The 26,761-nt window shown below is 45.4% G+C and overlaps 1 protein-coding gene across 2 annotated transcripts in view; it reads right to left on the bottom strand.

Moving 5' to 3' along the window:
• The window catches only part of reps2 (RALBP1 associated Eps domain containing 2), a 282,650-nt gene that overhangs the window by 87,229 nt on the left and 168,660 nt on the right, over window positions 1–26,761 (bottom strand). For both annotated transcript variants that reach the window (XM_070893049.1, XM_070893050.1), the window contains exons 5-6: window positions 14,025–14,131; window positions 2,589–2,739 (exon numbers count right to left, since the gene is read on the bottom strand). In XM_070893049.1, the coding sequence (XP_070749150.1) occupies window positions 2,589–2,739; window positions 14,025–14,131 (258 nt within the window). The remainder of the gene's footprint in view (window positions 1–2,588; window positions 2,740–14,024; window positions 14,132–26,761) is intronic.

Raw genomic sequence — 26,761 nt, 5'->3', positions numbered from 1 at the left:
AGTATAGAAATCATTTTCTGTACCCGTTAAACTCAGAAGATTGGATGCTGCAGAATTGTTTTCTTTCTTTCAGCCCCAGGTCACTGTGCCGGGTATCCCGAGCCCCAGGTCAGGGTGCCGGGTATCCCGAGCCCCAGGTCACGGTGCTGGGTATCCCGAGCCCCAGGTCACTGTGCCGGATATCCCGAGCCCCAGGTCAGGGTGCCGGGTATCCCGAGCCCCAGGTCAGGGTGCCGGGTATCCTGAGCCCCAGGTCAGGGTGCCGGGTATCCCGAGCCCCAGGTCACTGTGCTGGGTATCTCGAGCCCCAGGTCACAGTGCCGGGTATCCTGAGCCCCAGGTCACTGTGCTGGGTATCCCACCGTGCCGTGTATCCCGGGCTCACAGTGGGTGGTGAGATAGAAAGATACAAAAATATCTTTAATATGTCTCTCTGATCCTGCAGTGTATCTCTAATCTTTCCCATGTCGCTCTTAATTTTTATGTTTGTTTTCCATTGTTTTCTCTCTCTGTACAGCACATGCACACATTGCCACCTCTCTTTCTGCATTCTTTTCCCTGTGCACTGTGTGTACATCTCCCACTCAGTCTGTACGGTGCTTATTAGGGGGAATCGTTTCAGAATAAGGGGTCGCCCATTTAAAACAGATGAGGAAGAATTTCTTCCCTCAGAGGGTTGTGAATCTTTGGAATTCTCTGCCCCAGAGAGCTGTGGAAGCTGAGTCATTGAATATATTCAAGGTGGGAATAGTCAGATTCTTGAACTATAGGGTAGTCAAGGGTTATGGGGAGCAGGCAGGAAAGTGGAGTTGAGGCCAAGATCAGAATCAGCCATGATCTTATTGAATGGCGGAGCAGGCTCGAGAGGGCACATGGCCTACTCCTGCTCCTATTTATTTTATTATGTTCTTATGTTACTAATGTTCCTTCACTATTGTACTAAATTTCCAGTTCTCATCCTTTTTAAGCCCAGGATTTATAAAAGGACAATAGCCAACATGTACCACATTAGAAGTGGGTAATGGAATCAGGTGGGAAGAGTTTGGAACACACATAGGCGAGAAAGAAAATGGGTGTCCGGAGGGCCCAGGTCAGGAAGCCAGGATGAGGTCTTGAGAGATTCAGAGGGCTGGCAGACATGGGTCTGGGCCTGAGATCTCTATCGGGAGCTACAATGTAAGGCCTGTTATAACCAAGGGTACCTAGGGTTTCGGAGCATTGATGTCCAAGAGCGTTGGAAGGGAATGCAATTTGGGACCATTAGGGGAGGGATCTATTGCTTCAGAAAGATCTAATCTGTGGCAGAACTCGAGGAGCAGGGGCCTGGAAGTACTAGAGGGGTGGAGGAGAAAGGATGACAGTTAAAGTGCAACTAGGTCACTAAGAGCAGAGGCAGATTGGATTGTAGCTGCCAAAAGGAGTTGTTGAGAAGATTTCACTGAATGCACAAATTGACATTGAAGTGCACTAGCTCCTGTACTGCATGTGCTGAACAAACAAAAACCAATGAAATGAAGGTCCTGGTGCTAAATACACACCAGGTGTAAAGCAATTTGCAGGGACGAGAGAGAGGTGGGCTGTCCAGGGGAAAGTGGTCATATAAAAGAAGCTGGTTAAGTGTAGTGATTTATTTTTCAGAATTGTTTAATTTTATATATGCCTGCAAGTTTTATTTTTAAAGGCATAGACTGAGACGGCTGGGAAAACACTTTGGCTACTCAAAGGGGTTTTCAGGGATCTGATTGGCTGCTTTCTGTGAATGCCGATGTTTTGCAATACGGTCTTTTTTTGATAGAGATAGTAGGTCTTGCTTGCCTATGAATGAAGAAATGACCCCATGGTCTTTGGACACACACCAGACTAGTAATTAAATGGAACATAGACAGGAGAATTTATCAATAAATGTTACAATGTCACATTCTTCATCAAGTTGCAAAAATAAAAGAGCTCAGCATCGTGGTACAGACTGGAATCTGGGTTTGAGTCGTGCTCACCTGGATGGGATGCGGTTGAATACTCTCCTCTTTACTAGCTGCAAGTCTCCCAAATGAAATGAGTTTGGGCATTCTCCGTCCAGTCCCTCATGGGCCTGGATATATGCCTATAATTTGGTACAAGTTGAAACCTACATTCTGTGAGGATGGCTGTTGTCAGCAACAGCGAAATTCATGATGGTTCACTAGGGGAGTTCTTCTGAGGATAGGTTCAAGTATATTATTGGGACCAGTGTAAGGAGAAACTTGGGGGCAATGTTCCCTCTAATTTTCTTTGGGCCGCGGGGCCCCTTTAACGAACTGCACGGCCCAAAGTACTGCACGCGTGCGGTTTTTCCCTTTAAAAGCTGGTGGAGCTGGCTGGGCGAGAGCTCCAGAACGCTGAGCAGCCGTTCAGCTTAAAGGGAACATTGCTTGGGGGGTGAAATTCAACTTCAGCAGGGCGCAAAAGCATCCGTTAAACACTCCACTCGATTTTCCTTTCCATTGACTTTACAGACAGCTACAAAATATAAAGAAATTATAGCCTTTTCATAATAGATCAGCTTTTTAATTCACAATATGATACTTATGCTTTGAATAAAGGGTTTTTACCAGAAATAAGAGATCTCAAATCAGGCTGCAGCGTTTTAAACTGATTGAAGTAGTATTCTCGCTGTTCCTCGGTTATCCTCCAGGGGTCATCTGTGTAGTCTGACGGGCCCTCCTGTGGTTCTGGGTCTGCTGGTTGTACAGATGTTTGCTTCTGTAAAGAGAAGACATTGGGCCATAATTTGCTGTAGGAGTGAATCTAATGGCGTCTGCCATTAGTTAGACTTGCCCTTGCCATTTAGGTTTTATTATTTTTTTTTTTTAAATGGCAGGTTGCTGAAAGTGCAAGCTGATAACATTGCAGTGAGGGAAACAGGACATCTGGGACCAGAGTTAACAGAAGTGACAGGGCATCTCCTTAATCAGATTGAAGGATTGAGAAATACGCAGCATAAGGACAGAGAAGGAAATGTGAACTAGAATGGGTGAATTCAATGTCAAATCAGGTACAGAAAGAGAAATAAAGGGAGGGAAAGAAAAATTGGATTAAGAGAGAGAAAATGAGAGAAAGAAAAAGGAGAGAGAGGAGAGAGGAAAAGTTAAAAAAAAATTAAATTTAAACTTAAAATTAAGCAATTAAAACCTGAAGTCATGAGACCCCACACTTGTTAATAGTTAATTATCCAGAGTGGTTGATTGGCAGTAATTAACACTTATGTCATTAAAAGGGTACTTAGACTTGAAATGACAAGTCTAACAACCCTTAACTTTCTGTGGTGAGTTTAGTTCGTATCTACTGCGCAAATACAACAAATTCACGCCATTCAAAGCATTGCAATGCACAGCGCTGGTCGGTTAGCACAGTTAATTAGAGCGTGGTGGTAATAACGCCAAGTTCAAAGGTTCAAATCCCGTACTGATCAGATATGCTGTGCGTCATTGTTTGGAATGCCAGCTGTGGCTCAGTGAGTAACATACTCGCATCTGAGTCACAAGTTTGTGGGTTCAAGTTCCAATCTAGGGACTTGACCACATAAATCTAGGCTGACACGCTAGTGCAGTGCTGAGGGAGTTTTACACTGTCAGGAGGTGCTGTCTTTCGGAAGAGACATTAAAACAAAGGTGGATGTAAAAGATCCCATGGCACTATTGTGAAGAGGAGCAGGGGAGTTATCCCTGGTGTCTTGGACAATATTTATCCCTCAATCAACATCAATCATCACAAAAACAGATTATCTGGTCATTATGACATTGCTGTTTGTGGGAGCTTGCTCTGCGCAAATTGGTTGCCGCATTTCCCACATGACAACAGTGACTACACTGCAAAAGTGCTGTAAAATTGGCTGTAAAGCAATTTGAGACGTCCGGTGGTCGTGAAAGGCACTATACAAATGTAAGTCTTTCTTTCTTTCTTTCAATTGGGAGCCAGTCAGCGAGATGCTGTTTTTGCAAAGCTAATGACAGAGACACACAACTTGGACAGCAACGTTTGGATTTCCGCGTTTAATCGTGCATCTGCCCCACGCCTGAAGTTGCTGTGCATAAACAGCGAACGCCATTAGCCTCACCATTATTTTGACAGCAAAGTCTGGCCCATTATATTTAAAAGTGAAGTTCAAATAGAAGAGAATGTGTTACGTTTAGAGTAACTCCACAAGACTGTATATCTTAAGCTCAAACTGTTGTGACCTTGGTCTCTTGTAACTCCAGAGTGAGGAGGCAGCATGGTAGTCTGCCTTTTATACCTGCTTGCCCAGGTGGCCCTTGGGTCTCCCACAAGTGTGCCCCCTGGTGGCAAGTCTTACACATTGTAATGTTTACATACATAACATCATTCGCCCCAAAGTCTTATGTACAAGCTATTTACAAGTTGAGGCAATCCGGGGCTCTACGTTCCCGGGTTGATTGCCTGTGTTGAAGTCCTGGCATGGGTGAGTCAGTCAGATCATTGCTGCACTACGGTGTGGCTGGTCTGATCGGACTGTCAGGCATGGTGGGTTCATCCTCGTGGTTGACTGCGAGGTCGATTGCTGGTTGGGTGTGTGTGAGTGGATCAATGATGGTAATGTCCTCTTCAAACTGTTCATGGCCGTCAGCGAACCGCAGTTTGGTCTGATCCAAGTGCTTTCTGCATGTTTGTCCGTTCAAAAGTTTGACAACAAACACTCTATTCACCTCCTTGGCTAACACAGTGCCAGCAACCCATTTGGGACCATGACCATAATTAAGAACAAACACAGGGTCATTGACTTCAATGTCGCTTGATATAGCCAAGGTACATGTTATGCTGGTGACGCCGGGTTTCTACATGATCGTTGAGATCCGGGTGCACTAAGGAGAGCCTGGTTTTGACTGCTCTCTTCATTAGCAATTCTGCAGGGGAAACACCAGTAAGCAAGTGGGGTCGCGTGCGGTAGCTGAGCAGAATCCGAGATAACTGGGTCTCTGCAGGGAACGGTCGGTCACACGTTTCAAGCTCTTCTTGATGGTTTGGACTGCCCGTTCCACTTGACCATTGGATGCGGGCTTAAACAGCGCAGACCTGACATGCTTGATGCCATTACGGGTCATGAACTTGTTGAATTCCGAGCTGGTGAAGCATGGTCCATTGTCACTCACAAGGACGTCGGACAAACCATGCGTGGCGAACATGACCCGGAGGCTTTCAATGGTTGCATTATACATTCAATCCATTTAGAGTAAGCGTCCACTGCTACTAGGAACATCTTTCCTAGAAAGGGGCCAGCGAAATCTGCGTGGACCCTTGACCACAGTTTGGAGGGCCATGACCACAGACTCAGTGGTGCCTCCCTTGATGCATTGCTCAACTATGAGCAAGTGTTACATTGGTGTATGCATGACTCCAATTCCGAGTCAATGCCGGGCCACCAAATGTGCGACCTGGCGATAGCCTTCATCATGACTATGCCTGGGTGGGTACTGTGAAGGTTGCGTACAAACGTTTCCCTGCCTTTTTTTGGCAAAATTACACGATTCCCCCATAGGAGGCAGTCCGAATGGATGAACAATTCGTCCTTACGTCGGTGGAACGGCTTAATTTCGTCTTGCATTTCCCCCTGGGACCGCCGACCAGCTCCCATTGAGAACACAGCTTTTTACTAGTGATAGCACAGGGTCCTGGCTAGTCCAGGTCCTGATCTGGCGAGCCGTGACAGGTGACCCTCGCTCTCAAAAGCATCCATTACAAGGAGCAAGTCTGCGGGTTGCGCCATTTCCACCCTGGTGGTGGGCAATGGTAGCCGACTGAGGGCATCCGCACAGTTCTCAGTGCCTGGTCTGTGGTGGATTACATAATCATGGGCAGAAAACGTTAGTGCCCATCTTTGGATGCGGGACGAAGCATTGGTGTTAATAGCTTTGCTTTCTGAACAAGAAAATGAGAGACTTGTGGTCGGTTCAGAGCTCGAACCGGAGCCTAAATAAGTATTGGTGTATTTTCTTAACCCCGTCTACGCATGCTAATGCTCCTTTCTCAACCATACTGTAGGCTCTTTCAGCCTTAGATAAGCTTCTGGACGCATATGCAACCGGTTGCAGTTTGCCTGACCCATCGGTTTTCTGTAACACACAGCCGACCCCGTACGAAGATGCACCACAAGCTAGTACTAAACGATACATGGGTCATACAATACAAGTAACTTGTTAGAACATAGCAGGTTTCTGGCCTTGTTAAAGGCCGTCTCTTGAGATTTACCACAAACCCAGTTGTCATCCTTGCGTAGCAATAAATGCAATGGTTCCAGCAAAGTGCTCAACCCCGGTAGAAAGTTACCAAAGCAGTTGAGGAGTCCCAGGAACGAACGCAGCTCCGTCACATTCTGTGGTCTGGGTGCATTCTTGATGGCCTCTGTCTTGGAGTCCGTGGGTCTGATGCCATCTGCCGCAATCTTTCTCCCCAGAAATTTGACCTCTGGTGCCAGAAAACACATGGAACGTTTCAGCCCGAGTCCCACTCTGTCCAGTTGCTTGAGAACCTCTTCCAGGTTGCTCAAGTGTTCGGTCGTGTTGTGGTCAGTGATCAAGATGTTGTCTTGGAGCACCACGGTGCACGGAACCAATTTCAGCAGACTCTCCATGTTCCTCTGGAAGATGGCCGCCGCCGAGTGAATCCCAAAGGGGCATCTGTGGAATATGAACAGTCCTCTCTGCGTGTTGATGCACGTCAATTTTTTTGAAGGTTCAGCCAGCTCCTGTATCATGTACACAGAGGTTAGATCCAGCTTGGTGAATGACTTCCCCCCTGCTAGTGTTGCAAACAGGTCATCTGCTTTGGGTAGTGGGTACTGGTCATGTAACGAGACTCGGTTGATCATTACCTTGTAGTCCCCACAGATTCTGACTGCCCCATAGCTCTTCAACACCAGCACAATTGGATTGGCCCACTCATTGAACTCGACTGACGATATGATCTCCTCTCATTGAAGTCTGTCCAGCTCGACCTCGACTTTCTCTCGCATCATGTATGGAACTGCGCGGGCCTTGTGATGAACGGGTCGGGTCATGCATCAGGGACGAGATGGATCTGCACTTTGGCGCCTGTGAAGTTGCCGATGCCTGGCTCGAATAACGACGGGAATTTGTTCAGCACTTGGGCTCCGAAGACAGTGCTTTGATGTCCAGTTCCATCGATCTTTCCTAGCCAGCTACTGCTGAACAGCGTTGGGCCATCACTTGGTACAATCCATAGTGGTAAATCATGCACAGCTCCATCGTACGATACCTTCACTGCCAATGACTGGTATGAGCTCTTTGGTGTAAATGCACAGCTTGGTGTGCATCGGGCTCAGTTTTGGCCTTTGTGCCTTGTTGCCCCACAGTTTCTCAAAAGCTTTCTGGCTCATAATTGACTGACTCGCCCCCGTATCCAATTCCATTGAAACTGGAATGCCGTTTAATTTGACTTTTAACATTATCGAGGGCTTTTGGTGGTGAAAGTGTGTACCCCATACACTTCTTCTTCAGCCTCGGGTTGAGTTGCCTCTCTTACTCTTTCAGCGTGATCCGCGCCGACACTGCCATGTGGTGAGTCGCAGCACGTCTGCACATTCGCTGGAGGTGCCCCATTATTCCACAACCCTTGCACACGTAGTGCTTGAATCGACATTGATGTGTTCAATGATTACCCCCACAGCGTCAACATGGTGCTAATGGATTCGCATTCATGCCCCACGGCGGGCTCGGAGTCATCCTAGGTCTGGCCTCTGTGGACGTGTAGGCCCTGCCATGTACAGTTCTGCCGGCTGAAGACGTTATTTTATGCACAGTACTTGCCGGTGAGTTCCAATGCTGCAATGATATCCGCTTAGTGTTATCGTTCGTGGACGTAAAAGCCTGGGTTATCGTGATGGCCTTACTCAGATCTCGGGATTGGGCAGACAGCAGTTTGCGAAGAATGACCTCGTGACCGATTCCAAGCACGAAAAAGTCCCGCAACACTTCCCTCAAAAATCCAGCAAATATGCACGGTCCTGCAAGGTGTCTTAGGTCGGTGACATAGAAACATAGAAAATAGGTGCAGGAGTAGGCCATTCGGCCCTTTGAGCCTGCACCATCATTCAGTAAGATCATGGCTGATCATTCCCTCAGTACCCCTTTCCTGCTTTCTCTCCATACCCCTTGATCCCTTTAGCCATATCTAACTCCCTCTTGAATATATCCAATGAACTGGCATCAACAACTCTCTGCGGTAGGGAATTCGACAGCTTAACAACTCTGAGTGAAGAAGTTTCTCCTCATCTCAGTCCTAAATGGCCTACCCCTTATCCTAAGACTGTGTCCCCTGGGTCTGGACTTCCCTATCATCGGGAACATTCTTGCCGCATCTAACCTGTCCAGTCCCGTCAGAATCTTGTAAGATTCTATGAGATCCCCTCTCATCCTTCTAAACTCCAGTATATAAAGGCCCAGTTGATCCCGTCTCTCCTCATATGTCAGTCCTGCCATCCCGGGAATCAAGCTGGTGAACCTTAGCTGCACTCCCTCAATAGCAAGAACGTCCTTCCTCAGATTAGGAGACCAAAACTGAACACAATATTCCAGGTGAGGCCTCACGAAGGCCCTGTACAACTGCAGTAAGACCTCCCTGCTCCTATACTCAAATCCCCTAGCTATGAAGGCCAACATACCATTTGCCTTCTTCACCGCCTGCTGTACCTGCATGCCAACTTTCAATGACTGATGAACCATGACACCCAATTCTCATTGCACCTCCCCCTTTCCTAGTCTGCCGCCATTCAGATAATATTCTGCCTTCGTGTTTTTGCCCCTAAAGTGGATAACCTCACATTTATCCACATTATACTGCATCTGCCATGCATTTGCCCACTCACCCAACATTGTCTAGGTCACCCTGCAGCCTTTTAGCATCCTCCTCACAGCTCACACCGCCACCCAGCTTAGTGTCATCTGCAAACTTGGAGATATTACGCTCAATTCCTTCATCTAATTCATTAATGTATATTGTAAAGAGCTGGGGTTCCAGCACTGAGCCCTGTGGTACTCCACTAGGCACTGCCTGCCATTCTGAAAAGGACCCTTTTATCGTAACTCTCTACTTCCTGTCTGCCAACCAGTTCTCTATCCACGTCAGTACATTACCCCCAATACCATGTGCTTTGATTTTGCACACCAATCTCTTGTGTGGGACCTTGTCAAAAGCCTTTTGATAGTCCAAATACACCACATCCACCGGTTCTCCCTTGTCCACTCTACTAGTTATAGCCTCAAAAAATTGCAGAAGATTTGTCAAGCATGATTTCCCTTTCATAAATCCACTGCTTTCCAAATGCGCTGCTATTTCATCTTTAATAATTGATTCCAACATTTTCCCCACTACTGATGTCAGGCTAACCGTCTATAATTACCCGTTTTCTCTCTCCCTCTTTTTTTAAACAGTGGTGTTACATTAGCTATCCTCCAGGCCATAGGAACTGATCCACAGTCGACAGACTGTTGGAAAATGATCACCAACGCATCCACTATTTCTATGGCCATTTCCTTAAGTACTCTTGGATGCAGTCTATCAGGCCCGGGGGATTTATTGGCCTTCAATCCCATCAATTTCCCGAACACAGTTTCCCGCTTGAAGGATATCCTTCAGTTCCTCCTTCTCACTAGATCCTCGGTCCCCTAGTATTTCCGGAAGGTTATTTGTGTCTTCCTTCGTGAAAACAGAACCAAGTATTTGTTCAACTGGTCCGCCATTTCTTGGTTCCCCATCATAAATTCACTTGAATCTGACTGCAAGGGACCTACGTTTGTTTTCACTAATCTTTTTCTCTTCACATAGCTTTCCATGTCCTGGCCCTCGGAGCGATGGTGCGTATAAAAGAGATACCTGGCCATCAAGATGCTCTCCTTCGGCTTGAGGTGTTCCCAAACCAGCATGCACAGCTTTTCATATGTCTTCTCCGTTGGTTTCATCGGTGCTAGCAGATTTTTGATGAGGCCATATATCGTGGACTTGCAAATGGTGAGGAGAATCGCCCTGCGCTTGATTGCGGTTTCTTCCTTTTCCAGCTCGTTGGTCACGAAGTACTGGTCAAGACGCGCAACGAAGACTTCCCAATCATCACCCTCAACAAATCTCTCAAGAATACCAACAGCAGCCATAACTGCATGAAAGTTCGTGATCTGTTACTCGTCGCCAATTGTTACGTTTAGAATAAGTCCACAAGACTGTATATCTTAAGCTCAAACTGTTGTGACCTTGGTCTCTTTATTGTAACTCCAGAGTGAGGAGGCAGCATGGTAGACTGCCTTTTATACCTGCTTATCCAGGGTGTGCAGGTCTCCCACAGGTGCCCCCCTGGTGGCAAGTCTTACACATTAGTAATGTTTACATACATAACAGAATGCTTTAAATTTTTTAATACAGCAAATACGCATTGCTGAGAGATAGCAATGGGGAGGGGGCGAGAAGCGGGGGAAACTGTTGCTGATTTAAGGGTTAAACAGAAATGTTTGCCCAGGATGAATAAAAAAAACAAATGGTAATTCATGAATCAGTCAAAGTTGGGCCAAGATCCAAGTATATATAAAAAAACATCTTGGCCCTTAGCCAGAGCGTTTTGAATCAGTGCCTCCTTTTCAAAATGATTTTATGGGTAGGCAACACAACTTGTATTTATATAGCGCCTTTAACATACTAAAATACCCCAAGGCGCTTCACAGGAGTGTTACAAGACAAAAGATTTGATACAATGGTACAGTGAGTGCTGGAGTGATAATGATCAGTGCCGTGGAGTGGGCATGAACACAAGTTCGAGCTCCACCCCGGGGAGTTGCTAGTCTGGCATATTTAATAGAGAGGCACCTTCTGTGAGTGAAAAAGAAAGCAGAAGGGGCTGGTCACTGTTGTTAATAGTCTGGCTCCTCCCAACAATTGGACACAGTATTCATTGGGAGCAGCTGGGGCCAGGCCATATGCTCATGCTCCTGGCTTGGGAGGTGCCAGGCAAGGCGCTAATAGAAGGAATTACTTTACAGGGAAAAGGGGAAAACTTACTCCCAGAAATAATGAGCAGCGCAGCACAAAGGGACATTTCTTCACTCTGTGCTCTGGTTGTGGACGCAGGACGATTTCTCCGATATGGACAAAAGACTGTTTTAAAAAAAAATGTTTCACCTGCTAAAGGGGAGTGACTGACATACTTGTGTAATTGCTTTATTTTAAACATCTCCTCTCTCTGGTATCCTGAAGTACGGGATTTCTTCAAGCACATTCCCTCATGATATGGTGTAACATACCCAGTCAGCCAGGCCGGTGGTGAACATTCCCTCTCCCACTCCATCCTCTCACCTCTCACCCCCCACCCCCCATTCCATTTTAGACAATTGCTAATTATATTTAACTTTATTTTCTGTGTACATGGGGAGAGGGGAGGGAGAGAAGGAGGCTCTCATTGCGCTGAAACATTTAACGGTGCATTTTTGTTCCATGTGGACAGTATCACGTTGCTTATTTTCTGCTTTCAAGATAGCTTAATAGCAGTGACAGTAAAAATGGTCTCAGGTCCTGCATGTTATTTGTAGCTTTTGCTGTAATTTTATTTTGTAACCTAGTGCTTTACATAATGTATCCCACATGAGCCCATTAATTCTTATTGAGAAACCTGTGCAGATAATAGTCAGCAGTCAAAGAGAAATGCAGCTGGTATCTCGCAAACACAGCTGCACGCTGGGCAGGCAATCCAGTTCGTTTAGCATACAAAAGTGCTTATAAAAAAAGGCTAATGAAGTACTGGGATGCAGCGCAAATGCATAAAACAATAAAAACTGATTTCAGTTTAACCCTGTGCAACTCATGGGTTGCATGCAATTTTTGGGCACTCCACTGTAAATGGGTTTTGTCACATTGGAGATGGTTCAGAGAAAAGCAAAGTAAAAGGTCCTGGCCGGTAAATTGTGTAGCGCCCCATTTGGGGGCGGTAACATCTGCGAGGCGCGAGTTCCTGCACCAAGTGCGTTGGTCCTGCCCTGCTCGCGAAATTGGGGTTACCGCCCCTGAGGAAGGAGAACGCAAACAAAGCGGACCACTTCCTATGGGGTGCTAAGGGGGCGGAAGCAGAGGGTGCGGGACGCAGCGCTACGCTCTGGGCCGCATACAGCTGCCATACAAAGGGCCCGTCCCTTCGTTAAAGCGGTGGGTCAAGCTGCAGATTCTACCAGGCCCTACCTGGACCACCGGGAAGCAGGGTGCCGTGCCCATCAGTAAGGGCTTCATCTATAGAAACATAGAAAATAGGTGCAGGAGTAGGTCATTCGGCCCTTCTAACCTGCACCGCCATTCAATGAGTTCATGGCTGAACATGCAACTTCAGTACCCCATTCCTGCTTTCTCGCCATACCCCTTGATCCCCCTAGTAGTAAGGACTTGCCGGGCTGGCAGATCGCAGCACAGACCCCGCAACAGGTAAGTAGGCCGATTTTTTATTTACGGGCTTCCAACCTCCCCTTTAACTAGCGCCCCGCGAGTGACCAGCCGCCATGTATACACGCCTCCTGAAGCTGTCGCTGGCATCGCCTGGCGCAGCTTCTGGCGGTAATACCAAATATTTGCTCCGGGGCGAAAACTGGTCGCTGCGCACGGTGACAGTGTTGTGATCACCGGCTCAGCGGAGTGGGCTGCTACCGGTTACTGCCACCACTAAACTTTAGTGACGCTGCAACTGGGCGAAAAGTTTGCGGCCCATTTTCTTCCCCTTAGGGTCTGCACCCCAACACCAGCATTCTCCTCCAAGGCTCTGAGCATCTTGAACTCTTGAGTGAACGATATTTTCGAGCGCATCGTGGGTGAAGCTTCCCGCCTGGCCCATTACAGCAAACGCTCGACAATCAGCTCCCGGGTGTCCCAGACCATCATGCGCCTGCTGATGCCCCAGGGAGCTGTCCAAGCACGCCATGTTGGAAGGGACAAATTCTGTGGCCGTGTACACCAGCTCCAGGTAAAACTCACTGTGTACTAAAAAAAAACTTAAAGGGAGGCACCCAGAATTAAATTTGCTTTCATAGCATAAAACAAGATTGAGAGAGGAAATGATGACAAGCATTGATAATGTAGATGTATGCAGGTCAGTCAGCTTGCACTGTGAGCACAAAACTCGGGGTCAGAGCGTGCAAAATTGTATAGCCTCCAGTAATGCTGAAGATTTTTTACTAAATCCCGCTCTCTTGCTCTTTTCAGCCTCACCCCCCAGCATTAATGTAATACTGATTTATCAGATTCAAAATACACAGGCCGACATCTGCTCGAGGTGCTTAAAGGGGAGGGCACCAGCACCCTGGAGCCGCCATCTTTTTTTGTCTGTTGACTCTCGTGTCGGCTCAATGATGGCAGCCCTAGCGTGGTCAGGGTCGCCATCGTGCAGCCCGGCACTTCATCTTGGGTGCCAGCTGCTGGCCCAATCGTACGCTGCCCTGGTGGCCATCAGAGACCTTGCAGAGTGCGCAGTGGCCCTCCCCTCTAATCAAGGGGGAGGGGCGTTGAAGTGCATCAGTGCTACGTGGAGCATCCACATAGCGCTTGCTTCAGCGCCGCAGTAGCACCCCGGTTACCACCCACAAAAGAAGTGGAACACAGGAGATTGGGCTCCGCTTCCTTTGAGGGCGGCAAAGGCAATTCCACGGCGGGGGCGGGGCTTCCGCGCCGGGTGCTAAAAGTCCCGCCGGCCCCAGAAGGTTACCGTCCCCAATTGGGGCGCAGGACAATTCTGCCCTGACAATTCAGTAAATATCTGTTTATGGACAGGATTCTAGCAGGGAGCAAATCTGTTCTTTTCTTCAACAGTAAATGTTCACTTCATCCCATCACATGAATATTTACACAATGCAGTCTTTCTTTTATTTTGCTAACATCTCCCTGCAGATATACTATTGCACTTTGTTTGCTGAAACCCTGGATTTAGCTGGTCCTCAGCGATTTATTCTTGAAAAATTTATAAAGAAAGTTAGGAGCTTTTGGGCTAAATTTATTCTTACCCGACTGTAAAATGAATAAGGAAGTGAAGACTTGGATACATAGTTCCCGTGGGTTTGTCCATCTGGATATACAACAGAGCCTGCTGTTGGGCTTCCTTCATGAGTGACTGCAACACAAAAATAAGTGTTGAGTAAATCAAACTGAAACTTGAAGGTGTACAGTGCAGTTACAGCGAGTTATCATAAATTTACACTGGCTCAAACAGTAATCCTTCTACTGTGTAATCTTATACCTCAATTAGCCAGGGCCATTGTATGAGATGATGTACAATACAAGTTAATGCCTGCAATTCTTCTTCACAAAAGATAATTGAATTGGAATTCACAATTTATGAATAATGTGGAACGGTGCTTGGAATTCTGACGTAAAGGTAAAACAATACGCAAAAGTCAAGCAAAAGTGGATGAATTAACTGCGCAGATAGCTGTTAACGGATATGATGTAATTGGGATTACAGAGACATGGATCCAGGGTGACCAACGCTGGGAACTCAACATCCAGGCGTATTCAATATTCAGGAAGGATAGACAGAAAGGAAAAGGAGGTGGGGTAGCGTTGCTGGTTAAAGAGGAGATTAACGCAATAGTAAGGAAAGACATTAGCTTGGATGATGTGGAATCTGTATGAGTAGAGCTGTGGAACACCAAAGGGCAGAAAACGCTAGTGGGAGTTGTGTACAGACCACCAAATACTATAGTGAGGTTGGGGATGGCATCAAACAGGAAATTAGGGATGCGTGCAATAAAGGTACAGCAATTATCATGGGTGACTTTAATCTGCATACAGATTGGGCTAACCAAACTGGTAGCAATATGGTAGAGGAGGGTTTCTTGGAGTGTATAAGGGATGGTTTTCTAGACTAATATGCCGAGGAACCAACTAGAGAGCTGGCCATCCTAGACTGGGTGTTGTGTAACGAGGGAGGATTAATTAGCAATCTTGTTGTGCGAGGCCCCTTGGGGAAGAGTGACCATAATATGGTAGAATTTTTCATTAAGATGGAGAGTGACAGTTAATTCAGAGACTAGGGTCCTGAACTTAAAGAAAGGTAACTTCGATGGTATGAGACGTGAATTAGCTAGGATAGACTGGTGAATGATACTTAAAGGGTTGACGGTGAATAGGCGATGGTAGACATTTAAAGATCACTTCAACAAATGTAATCCCGGTCTGGTGTAAAAATAAAACGGGGAAGGTGGCTCAACCGTGGCTAACAAGGGAAATTAGGGATAGTGTTAAATCCAAAGAAGAAGCATATAAATTGGCCAGAAAAAGCAGCAAACGCGAGGATCGGGAGAAATTTAGAATTCAGCAGAGGAGGACAAAGGGTTTAATTAGGAGGGTGAAAATAGAGTACGAGAGTAAGCTTGCAGGGAACATAAAAACTGACTGCAAAAGCTTCTATAGATAGGTGAAGAGAAAAAGATTAGTGAAGACAAATGTCGGTCCCTTGCAGTCAGAATCAGGTGAATTTATAATGGGGAACAAAGAAATCGCAGATCAACTGAACAAATACTTTGGTTCTGTCTTCACGAAGGAAGACACAAATAACCTTCTGGAAATACTAGGGGACCAATGGTCTAGCAAGAAGGAGGAACTGAAGGAAATCCTTATTAGTCAGGAAATAGTGTTAGGGAAATTGATCGGACTGAAGGCCGATAAATCCCTGGGGCCTGATAGTCTGCATCCCAGAGTACTTAAGGAAGTGGCCCTAGAAATAGTGGATGCATAGATCGTCATTTTCCAACATTCTATAGACTCTGGATCAGTTCCTATGGATTGGAGGGTAGCTAATGTAACCCCACTTTTTAAAAAAGGAGGGAGAGAGAAAACAGGGAATTATAGACCGGTTAGCCTGACATCGGTAGTGGGGAAAATGTTGGAATCAATTATCAAAGATGTAATAACAGCACATTTGAAAAGCAGTGACAGGATTGATCCAAGTCAGCATGGATTTATGAAAGGGAAATCATGCTTGACAAATCTTCTAGAATTTTCTGAGGATGTAACTAGTAGAGTGGACAAGGGAGAACCAGTGGATGTGGTGTATTTGGACTTTCAAAAGGCTTTTGACAAGGTTCCACACAAGAGATTAGTGTGCAAAATTAAAGCACATGGTATTGGGGGTAATGTATTGACGTGGAGAGAGAACTGGTTGACAGACAGGAAGCAAAGACTAGGAATAAACGGGCCTTTTCAGAATGGCAGGCAGTGACTAGTGGGGTACCGCAAGGTTCTGTGCTGGGATTCCAGCTGTTTACAATATACATTAATGATTTAGACGAAGGAATTGAATGTAATATCTCCAAGTTTGCAGATGACACCAAGCTGGGTGGCAGTGTGAGCTGTGAGGAGGATGCCAAGAGACTGCAGGGTGACTTCGACAGGTTAGGTGAGTGGGCAAATACATGGCAGATGCAGTATAATGTAGATAAATGTGAGGTTATCCACTTTGGTGGCAAAAGCAGGAAGGCAGAATATTATCTGAATGGTGACAGCTTAGGAAAAGGGGAGGTGCAACTAACCTGGGTGTCATGGTACATCAGTCATTGAAAGTTGGCATGCAGGTACAGCAGACGGTGAAGGCGGCAAATGGCATGTTGGCCTTCATAGCGAGAGGATTTGAGAATAGGAGCAGGGAGGTCTTACTGCAGTTGTACAGGGCCTTGGTGAGGCAACACCTTGAATATTGTGTACAGTTTTGGTCCCCTAATATGAGGAACGACAGTCTTGCTATTGAGGGAGTGCAGCGAAGGTTCACCAGACTGATTCCTGAGATGGCAGGACTGACATATGAAGAAAGACTGGATCGACTAGGCTTATATTCAATGGAATTTAGAAGAATGAGAGGGGATCTCATCGAAACATATAAAATTCTGACGGGATTGGACAGGTTAGATGCAGGAAGAATGTTCCCGATGTTGGTGAAGTCCAGAACCAGGGGTCACAGTCGAAGGATAAAGCGTAAGCCATTTAGGACTGAGATGAGGAGAAACTTCTTCACTCAGAGAATTGTGAACCTGTGGAATTCTCTACCACAGAAAGTTGTTGAGGCCAGTTCGTTAGATATATTCAAAAGGGAGTTAGGTGTGGCCTTTATGGCTAAAGGGATCAAGGGGTATGGAGAGAAAGCAGGAATGGGGTACTAAAGTTGCAAAAATGATCAGCCATGATCATATTGAATGGTGGTGCAGCCTCGAAGGGCCGACTGGCCATTTGGGCCACTGAAGTTAAACATTATGCTGCTCATGGTGAGTCAGAAGATATGCTTTGGTATATGAACAAAAAATAATCTAATAGGATCTGGAGAGGGAATCAATAAATATAGGTTGTAAATATGGCAGAACTACAGACCACTTTTTTGTGTAACCACTACTTGCAATTCATCAAAAGGAGAAATTGGAACGTGAATTTTCCAATAGGGAACCGTGCTCAAAGAGCGTGCAGGTCAGATAATTGGCGCTACAGTATTGCAGCTTATCTGACCCGTGCTCCCTTCAAGCACTATTCCCTGTTGGGGATCAGCATTGAACTTGCCCTATGGATTAAAAGCACTCACAGCTTGTACAATACATAACCACTCGAGCAATGGATCTTGGTGTAATGAGCTATACAGTCTTTTGATTTGACACATCTTCATGTGGTCAAGGTATCAAGCTCAGAACAAAGAATTAGGCCAGCCTGGAGGTGATGGTTTTGATCGGCAACTATGCCTAAGATGTGAGAAGAAGCAATGCTGAAGATTATCTGACATCCTTTTGCCAGATGACTCTATAGCTAGTCTTCCAATTTCACGTTTATATTGAGCTACTTGTGGTTCGATCAAGATTGTAATGTCTTCCATCTATCAGAGGTACTGTGCTAGTTTGAACCTGTGGCAGTGTTTCATCACACACACACAAAGAGCAACTATTTTCAGAGATAGTTATGTTGAACGGTAGCTCAGGGAAGATTCTGTTATTTTGACATATTATGAAGGAGAGCAATGTTTGTAAATGACAGTTAACACACCGTTTGGCATTGAATACTCTTCATTTACCTAGTCTTTGTTAAATAAGTTGGAGGTGAAATTCAATAATGCTGGAAAACGGGTGCGACCCATTCAAAAAACATAGGCAGCACATCAATTTCGTGCTGCCTGCTAATTACCATGATTGTAGCGCACAGCCTCGCTGCTGACAGGCTGTGCACTCAACAGGGGGCCGAGGTTCACGTCGCTGGAGCGACGATAGCTTTACTTAAAGCTAGCCTGCTCCTCTTCAAGGCAGCCTGCAGCTCTTAAAGTTGAGCTGCCTTCTGCTGATCAAAAATGCTAAAAGTGCTTCAGCACCAACACAAATGGCTCAACAGGCCAGGGAAATGGCACCCAGGGTCTGGGATGCAGAACTCGAGTTGCTCACACGGAAACAGGAAGCCCTCCAGAAGGGAGGTGGGATCAGATCGTCGAGGCTGTCACTGCCAGCAGTATTGCCCCCACGACCTGGTTCCAGTGCGCAAAGTAGTTTCATGATCTTAGACGAGTGATAGTCAGGGAATGCATCTTCAAAAGCTGTCTCCTACCAACTGCACCACTAGTCTCACAGACTGCTCAATGCATGACCGCCCACCCATGACTCACCTACCTATCAACAATATCTATCAAATACAAGGCATACCTCACATTCCTAGCTTCATTTCAGCCCCTTGGAGGAGACGGTGCTGGCCATTCTTGGCAGGATCATGGCTGAGCCCGTGGCCAGCGGCAGGGCTGATAGGAGACAAGATGCGGGTATCCTCATACATTATCCTCCTTCTCACATCTCACTTACCCCTCATCCCACAATCTCTTCTGATTTACAAGCTGCACATGGTATAAGCATGCACCTTTTGCTTCCAACTCCCCCCCCCCCCCGCCACCACCACCACCACAATCCTACCCATGTGCCTTCCTCATTGCAGACACCCAAGAAATCCAGCCTGCCCAGCCAGTGGTTGACCAAGGGGAAGGAGAGGAAAGTAAAGAAGAAAAAAACACCCTCACTCAATGTCACACCCTGCCACTAGCTCCTTGAGGTCATCCTGCGAGGCATTCTGTAGTGTCCCCCACTGAAAGTCAGCAGCCTTCCATCAGCCATGCTGCAGCCACTGGGGTAGCACTGCGTGACATCAGTAGGATAGGCAAAGGCACACACAATACAGTCACTAAGGGAATGCACAAGGGTGATTAGTTTACTTTTTGATGTAATATTGGATGTATATATGGATAATGTTGGATTGGAACATTTGCTTTGTGGTGGCTTGTATTTCAGCATTGTGACCAAGAGGATGCTGTGATGGTCAGTAACAGAGGGAAGGTACGATGTGGGACAAATGTTGAAAGGGGAATCGGGGTGGTGTTCACTGGTGCTGCAGGCGGATTGATCCTGGATATCCCGGCTAGAAAGGGGCTGTCTCATTCCTTCCGCTTCCTCCTCTCTGCTTTTTCCTCTTCGGATCCCTCCAGCATGTACCCTTTGCTGCCTCTGCTCCAATTCCATTTGATGATGCAGCCCAAGGGGGACTGCAACTAGAGCCCCCAGGACTGGGAGCAAGTGGTCTTCTCAGTGGCCTTTAAGATCCAGAGCCTTGCAAACATCCAACAGCGCTCCCTGCCATATTTAACAACTTTTTAAATGTATTGCACCAAGCCACTACTCAAATAAAATGGAAAGAAACTAGTCCAAAAGCAAAAATATTAACTTACCTTAAAGTTGAGTGTCCCCCTTTGAGAAGCCCTAGCCTTGGCATCATTGTACTGCTGCACACACGTTCTTCCGTGCGTGGTTTGGAGAGGGCATTATTAAGAATGACGATGTCCAAAATCACAGATCGTGTGTTCAATTCAGGCATTGCACACCGATTGATGTCACGATCTGGATCATTTAAATATGATTGATTCCCAGGATGGCAGGACTGACATATGAGGAGAGACTGGATCAACTGGGCTTGTATCCACTGGAGTTTAGAAGAATGAGAGGGGATCTCATAGAAACATATAACATTCTGACGGGATTGGACAGGTTAGAGGCAGGAAGAATGTTCCCGTTGCTGGGGAGTTCCAGGACCAGGGGTCACAGTCTAAGAATAAGGGGTAAGCTATTTAGGAGATGAGGAGAAACTTCTTCACTCAGAGAGTGGTTAAACCTGTGGAATTCTCTACCACAGAAAGTTGTTGAGGCCAGTTCATTAGATGTATTCAAAAAGGGAGTTAGATATGGGCCTTACGGCCAAAGGGATCAAGGGGTATCGAGAGAAAGCAGGAAAGGTATACTGAGGTTGAATGATCAGCCATGATCTTATTGAATGGCACTGCAGGCTCGAAGGGCCGAATGGCCTGCTCCTGCACCTAATTTCTATGTTTCGATGGGAAGCGAGCGCAGGCAATGGTAGCGCTGCTGACCTGACCAAGATGGTGGCCACTGTGTTCTGCGCCGGAAGCGAATCAGCTGCCATTTTCTCTTCCAAACCGGCCTTAATGGCAGGCACTAAAGGCTCCAATTTTGTGAACATTGTCTGTTGGTATAGCCCAAATCTCAAAAAGCACATGTTCAATCCACTGACCGAAAACAAGAATCATGTGGCAGCATATGGTACATTCCAGGAACCCACCATACAATGACAAGGATTCACTCTCCGGGTCTCATTATTGTTTATCTGGATGCCGGGTGGATAAAGGCACACACTGTATCGTGGGGAGCAGCCAAGGAGGGTGAACCAGAGTAGAACATGTAGTGTAAAACCAGAGTCTGTAACAATCAGCCCGGGCAGAGAATGTTGGTAGGCTTTTTGACGATGGGGAAACAGCACAGCCAAGTTCGAGCCAATTGCAGCACTCTACCACCATTCCAGCTCGGATCAGCTAACACAGCAGAGACTGGGTACCAAGCCCAAAACCCTTTGCTCTGATTAGTTCACATTACCTTTACACACCATTGAGAGGGCTCAGTTAGACTCTCGTGTGCCCAATTTTGACCTGTCTGTTACTTGGTTATTGGCCTACGCCTTGCAGCAGGAAGCTCCTAACTTCGGAGAATTGAGACACCAACACATTTTTGGATGTCTACTCAATAACACAATAATGTATGCCACGTTGCAGCTGAAACAGCACCTCTGGAAAATCCCTGCACTATAAATCTGGTTATCTGCAGGCTGCATGACTAGTCTCTGATCATGTGCCCATCATCCCCTAAATCAACCCTCGAGTATTTCATCTGGCTGCCGACAGGTATATTTCCTAAACAGCAATCACTTTTCACATTTCAACACTATACTGCCTATAAATATGTGGATGTGTTAAGGGACTTAGTTCCATTAAACAATATTGCTGAGACAAGACAGGCATTTTAACCTCTTTCCTAATGAAAGTCTCTCTATTGCTGTATGCATAATTACACATCTTTGATTAATAAGGAGTGAGCTCTACATATGCAAGAAATAATTCATCTTTTTGTTCGATTGATTGGGTTCTTCACCTCCTCCACACCCTCTCCACCCACCCTAAATCTATTCAGACTCCTTCCCAGGAAACTGAGAAAAACAGGATTACCAAAAGCGTGCAGTAGGATCTGAGTGACCTACCAATGATTTTCCCTCTCTCTCCATTGATAGTGTCTAGGCTTCACTCAATGGTTCCTCCTGACAGCACTGACCACATCAGGAAAGTTCTGTGTAGAGAACTACAAGAATGAATCAAGGAGCGACTACTGTATATTTAAATCACACATCCCCATCGAAGTTTCCTGTGCTAAGTTATTGTATATCCATGTTGTTTACTTACTTGCAATACAAAATACTTTGCATTTATCTGCTCAGTTGCATCACAGATCCAAGTCTTTTTGCAAATCTTCAATGCATCCTCCATCCCGAATGGATTCCCTATTCAAGTGTCATAACATAAGAACATGAAACAGGAGCAGTAGGCCATACGGCACCTCGAGCCTGCTGCCCCTTTCAATAAGATCATGCCTGATTTGATCTTGGCCTCAACTCCACTTACCTGCCTGTTCCCCATAACCCTCGTCTCCCCTATAGTTCAAGACTTTGTCTATCTCAGCCTTGAATTTATTCAATGACAGCCTCCACAGCTCTCTGGGGTAGAGAATTACAAAGATTCACGACCCACAGAGAAGAAATTCCTCCTCTTCTCCATCTTAAATGGGTGACCCCTTATTCTGAAACTATGCCCTCTAGTTCTCGATTCCCCCACGAGGGGAAACATCCTCTCAGCATCTACCCTGTCAAGCCCCTCAGAATCTTATATATTTCAATAAGATCACCTTTCATTCTTCTAAACTCCAATGAGTACATGCCCATCCTTTTCTCATAAGACAACCCCTTCATCCCAGGAATCAACCTAGTGAACCTTCTCTGAACTGCCTCCAATGCAAGTATATCCTTCCTTAAATAAGGAGGCCAAAACTGTATGCAGTACTCCAGGTGTGATCTCATCAACGCGCTGTACAGTTTATACTCCACCCCCCTTGCAATAAAGGCCAACATTCCATTTGCCTTCCTAATTACTTGCCGTACCTGCATGCTAACTTGTGTTTCATGTACAAGGACCCCCAGATCCCTCTGTACCACAGTATTCTGTAGTCTCTCTCCATTTAAATAATATTTTGCTTTGCTATTCTTCCTACCAAAGAGAATAACCTCGCATTTTCCCACATTATACTCCGTCTGCCAAATTTTTTTACCCACTCACTTAACCTATCTATATCCCTTTGCAGACTCTGTGTCCTCCTCACAACTTGCTTTCCCATCTATCTTTGTATTGTCAGCAAATTTGGCTAAAATACACTCAGTCCCTTCATCCAAGTCATTAATTTATAGATTGTAAATAGATGAGGCCCCAGCACTGATCCCTGTGGCACCCCACTAGTTACAGTTTGCCAACCTGAAAAGACCCATTTATCCTGACTCTCTGTTTTCTGTTAGTTAGCCAATCCTTTATCCATGCTAATATATTATACCCAACACCACAAGCTCTTATCTGGTGTAATAACCTTTTATGTGGCACCCTATCAAATGCCTTTTGGAAATCAAAAAAAAAACTACATCTACTGGTTCTCCTTTATCCACTCTGCTCATTACATCTTCAAAGAACTCTAATAAATGTCAAACACAATTTTCTTTTCATAAAACCATGCTGACTCTGCTGGATTGTATTACGAAATTCTAAATGTCCTGCTACTTCCTTAATGATGGATTCCAGCACTTTCCCAGTGACAGATGTTAGGCTAACTGGCCTATAGTTTCCAGCTTTCTGTCTTCCTCCTTTCTTGAATAGGGGCATTACATTTGCATGTTTTCCAATCCGCTCAGACCTTTCCAGAATCTAGGGAACTTGGAAGATTACAACCAATGCATCCACCATCTCTGCAGTCACTTCTTTTAAGACCCTAGGATGTATGCCATCAGATGCATGGGACTTGTCAGCCTTTAGTCCCATTAGTTTGCCTAGTACTTTTTCCTCTAGTGATAATGATTGTTTTAATTTCCTCCCTCTCTTTCTCCCCTGATTTTCTACTATTATTGGGATGCTTTGTGTATTCTACTGTGCAAATTATTTGTTCAAAGTCTCTGCCATTTCCTTGTTTCCCATTATTAATTCCCCAGTCTCATCTTCTCAGGGACAAAAATTTACATTAGCTACTCTCTTTCCTTTTATATACTTGTAGAAGTCTGTTTTTATATTTCTTGCGAGTTTACTCTCAATCTATTATCACCCTCTTTACATTTTTTTAAGTCATCCTTCGCTGATTTCTAAAATGTTCCCAATCTTCTGGCCTACCACTAATCTCCGCAACATAGTATACCCGTTCTTTCAATTTGATACCATCCTTAACTTCCTTGGTTAGCCATGGATGGTTCATCCTTCTCATAGAGTCTTTCTTTCTCACTGGTATATATATTTGCTGAGAGTGATGAAATATCTCCTTAAATGTTTGCCACTGCTTATCTACCATCTTGCCTTTTAATCTATTTTCCCGGTCCACTTTAGCCAACTCTGTCTTCATACCTTTGTAATTGCCTTTATTTAGGTTTAAGACACTGGTTTCAGACCCAATTTTCTCACGCTCAAACAGAATGTGGAATTCTATCATATGATCACTCTTCCCGAGTGGATTCTTTACAATGAGATCATTAATTAATCCATCTCATTACACATTACCAGATCTAAAATAGCCTATTCCCTGGTTGGTTCCACAACGTATTGTTCTAAGAAATTGTCCCCAATACACTGGATGAACTCATCTTCAAGGTTACATTTGCCAATTTGATTTGTCCAATCTTTATGAAGATTAAAAGTCGCCTACCAATGTCTTCTACAAATGAAGAAACTAACAATTGGTTTCTGCATCCAACTCATTTATGTAGGCAAGAAAACAGCAGTCTAAGTTCTGGCCCCCGAAGCACTACGCTCAATAGCTCCTCCCATTCTGGCACTACACCTTACACTAGTACTCCATTTCCTTTCCAAAAAAAGTCCAATTTCTTCCAGTCCCATATTTTACTGGGATTTTATTTAATTAGCCTTTCATATGGGAGTTTGCCAAGGGTCTTTTGTAAGTTCAAATAAATGATCATAGAAATAAAATATAGTGCAACCCCTAACACTTGAAAGAAGTGAAGATGGTTTGTCAAGCAGGTGTTACAAATTTGAGTCTGGTGCAGATACTTCCTTGGATTCAGTGGCGCCAGTCACTCCCGTACACTACCAGAAAATAATTTAAGGGTCGATTTCAACAGAAACCATGAAGGCAGTTAAAATTGTCAGGGAGACTTATCCTGGCCGATTTTGACGACCCGCTCCGTTCATACATAACTTAATCCGCTCTTCTCAGCAGGAGGCAAGTACACGCGTCTGAAAACGGCAAAATCCTTCTTTAAATATGCGTATCAGGGTCTGATGACATCAGGCCCCAATCCCGACTACAATTTTAACTGTTAGCCCGAGGAGGGAAGCCATTAAGGAGTAACAGGAATGCTCTTCCGGACTCCACAAGGAAAGCTTAGGCTTCCCATACCTTGGGCTTGCTTCCCCTCTCCCACCCCCAACTCCCGATCATGAGAAACCTCCCAAAACCCTCTTCTCGTGAACTTAGTTCCTAGACATCGTTCCATCGGTCCCAGCCAGCAGCCTATTGCTGCCTGATATCCCACTCCCACCTGCCGCCCCCTGCCACTTTCAGATGGGCAACTGACGAGTGGCATGCAGATGAGACCCAGTAATTAAATAGCCCAGGCATCATGCTGTTGAGGCCGGGGGGGGGGGGGGGGGGGAGAACTGGTTCGGCGTTCGCCTCAGCCCCCGCCCGCTGGATTCTCCAGCCATCTTACAATTAGTGGCTGAAAATCAACAGAAGTGCACATTGCTAAATCATCAAAGTTTACGTGCTTGCTGAATTTAGTTGTAAGTTTGCAGGGGTCAACAGTATGCATGAGGAAATCAATGCCCCCAGGCGGACTCTTTTTACGTGTATAAATCATAAGGGGTACTATTTTGTCAGCGTACAAGTTGCCTGAACGGCCAAGCACAAAATCATGCAACTAACTGCCAATTTCCTTGGCTCAACTCGTGATTTATTCATTTTGAGTCAGCCTAGTTTGCGAAGGGTCTTTGAACAACCCAACAGGAATGGTGCCTTGAGATGCAAGACTGGAGTACGGGCATGGCTGTTGACAACTTTCCACGGTCCATAAATCTCAAATGTGTACAAGAGGCAAAATAGGACAGAACAGAGAAAATTCAGCATTTTAAAGCAAAAACTGCAGTGTTTTATTCTGCTCGGGAACTGTATTTTAATATGCAACCATCAATTGCGCACAATTTCAGAGAGTTCTTGGTGCCATTCAGAACGGTGGAGATAATGCTATACTAGAAGGATATAAGCATTAATGATCAAAAGCCTGTAGAGATAGCTGGATGATGCAGGACTGGTATTTACAAAGTGCCAATGGGTAATCTTCATCCAAATATATCTCAGGACTTCAACAGCCACAACCAGAAAGTGCCACCTTGAAAGTGGACAAGAAAACAAGGCTAATCACATTATGGATTATTTCAATTCGAAACAAATGAATTCCCATTTCTGGTTATGAAAGACATGTCCACCTCGGATATACATGTTGATTTTACATCACAAAATGATATTTAGTTCACCTACAATATTCCACCATTCTTGAAGTAAAAGAAGTTTACTTTTCTCAAATATATATCTCCGCCACCCCCCGCTCCTTCGAACAAGCTTCTCAAGCTCCACTCATATAAATAGGAATCTGTTGGATGTAAAGGCTTCTGAAATGTTAAGTCACATGGCGTTCTGTTACCCAATGGGTCCTGCCAATATTAACATATCCATGTAGTTGTTGTCTTGACTTGCGTCAGTTGCAAGAGAGAAATCATGTCCTCCAAATTAATGTTGCATTTTATTGTTCCAAATAATTCACTAACACATTACAAAACTTGCAGACAGTGTGAACCACTGAGACGAAACTCATTAGCATTCACGCCTGTTGCCTCAACGTTCAGCAGTATGGTAGTGTTACAAATCTCGGATCTGCCGGAGATATTCTCTTGAGTTAGGCATCATCAGTCTCCTGTAACTGGACCTTACAATCAAGAATTTACCTTCGCTCCCCAATATCTAGATATACAATAGCGTGACTCGAGGTGTAGCAGTGAGATAGCTTTGCTATATGGACTCAATATCGT

This window comes from Pristiophorus japonicus, chromosome 11 (genome assembly GCF_044704955.1).
Source record: "Pristiophorus japonicus isolate sPriJap1 chromosome 11, sPriJap1.hap1, whole genome shotgun sequence".
NCBI classification, from domain to species: domain Eukaryota; kingdom Metazoa; phylum Chordata; class Chondrichthyes; family Pristiophoridae; genus Pristiophorus; species Pristiophorus japonicus.
Note: the sequence above shows the minus strand (reverse complement) of the source record. Positions and strands in the feature narration are given on the sequence as shown.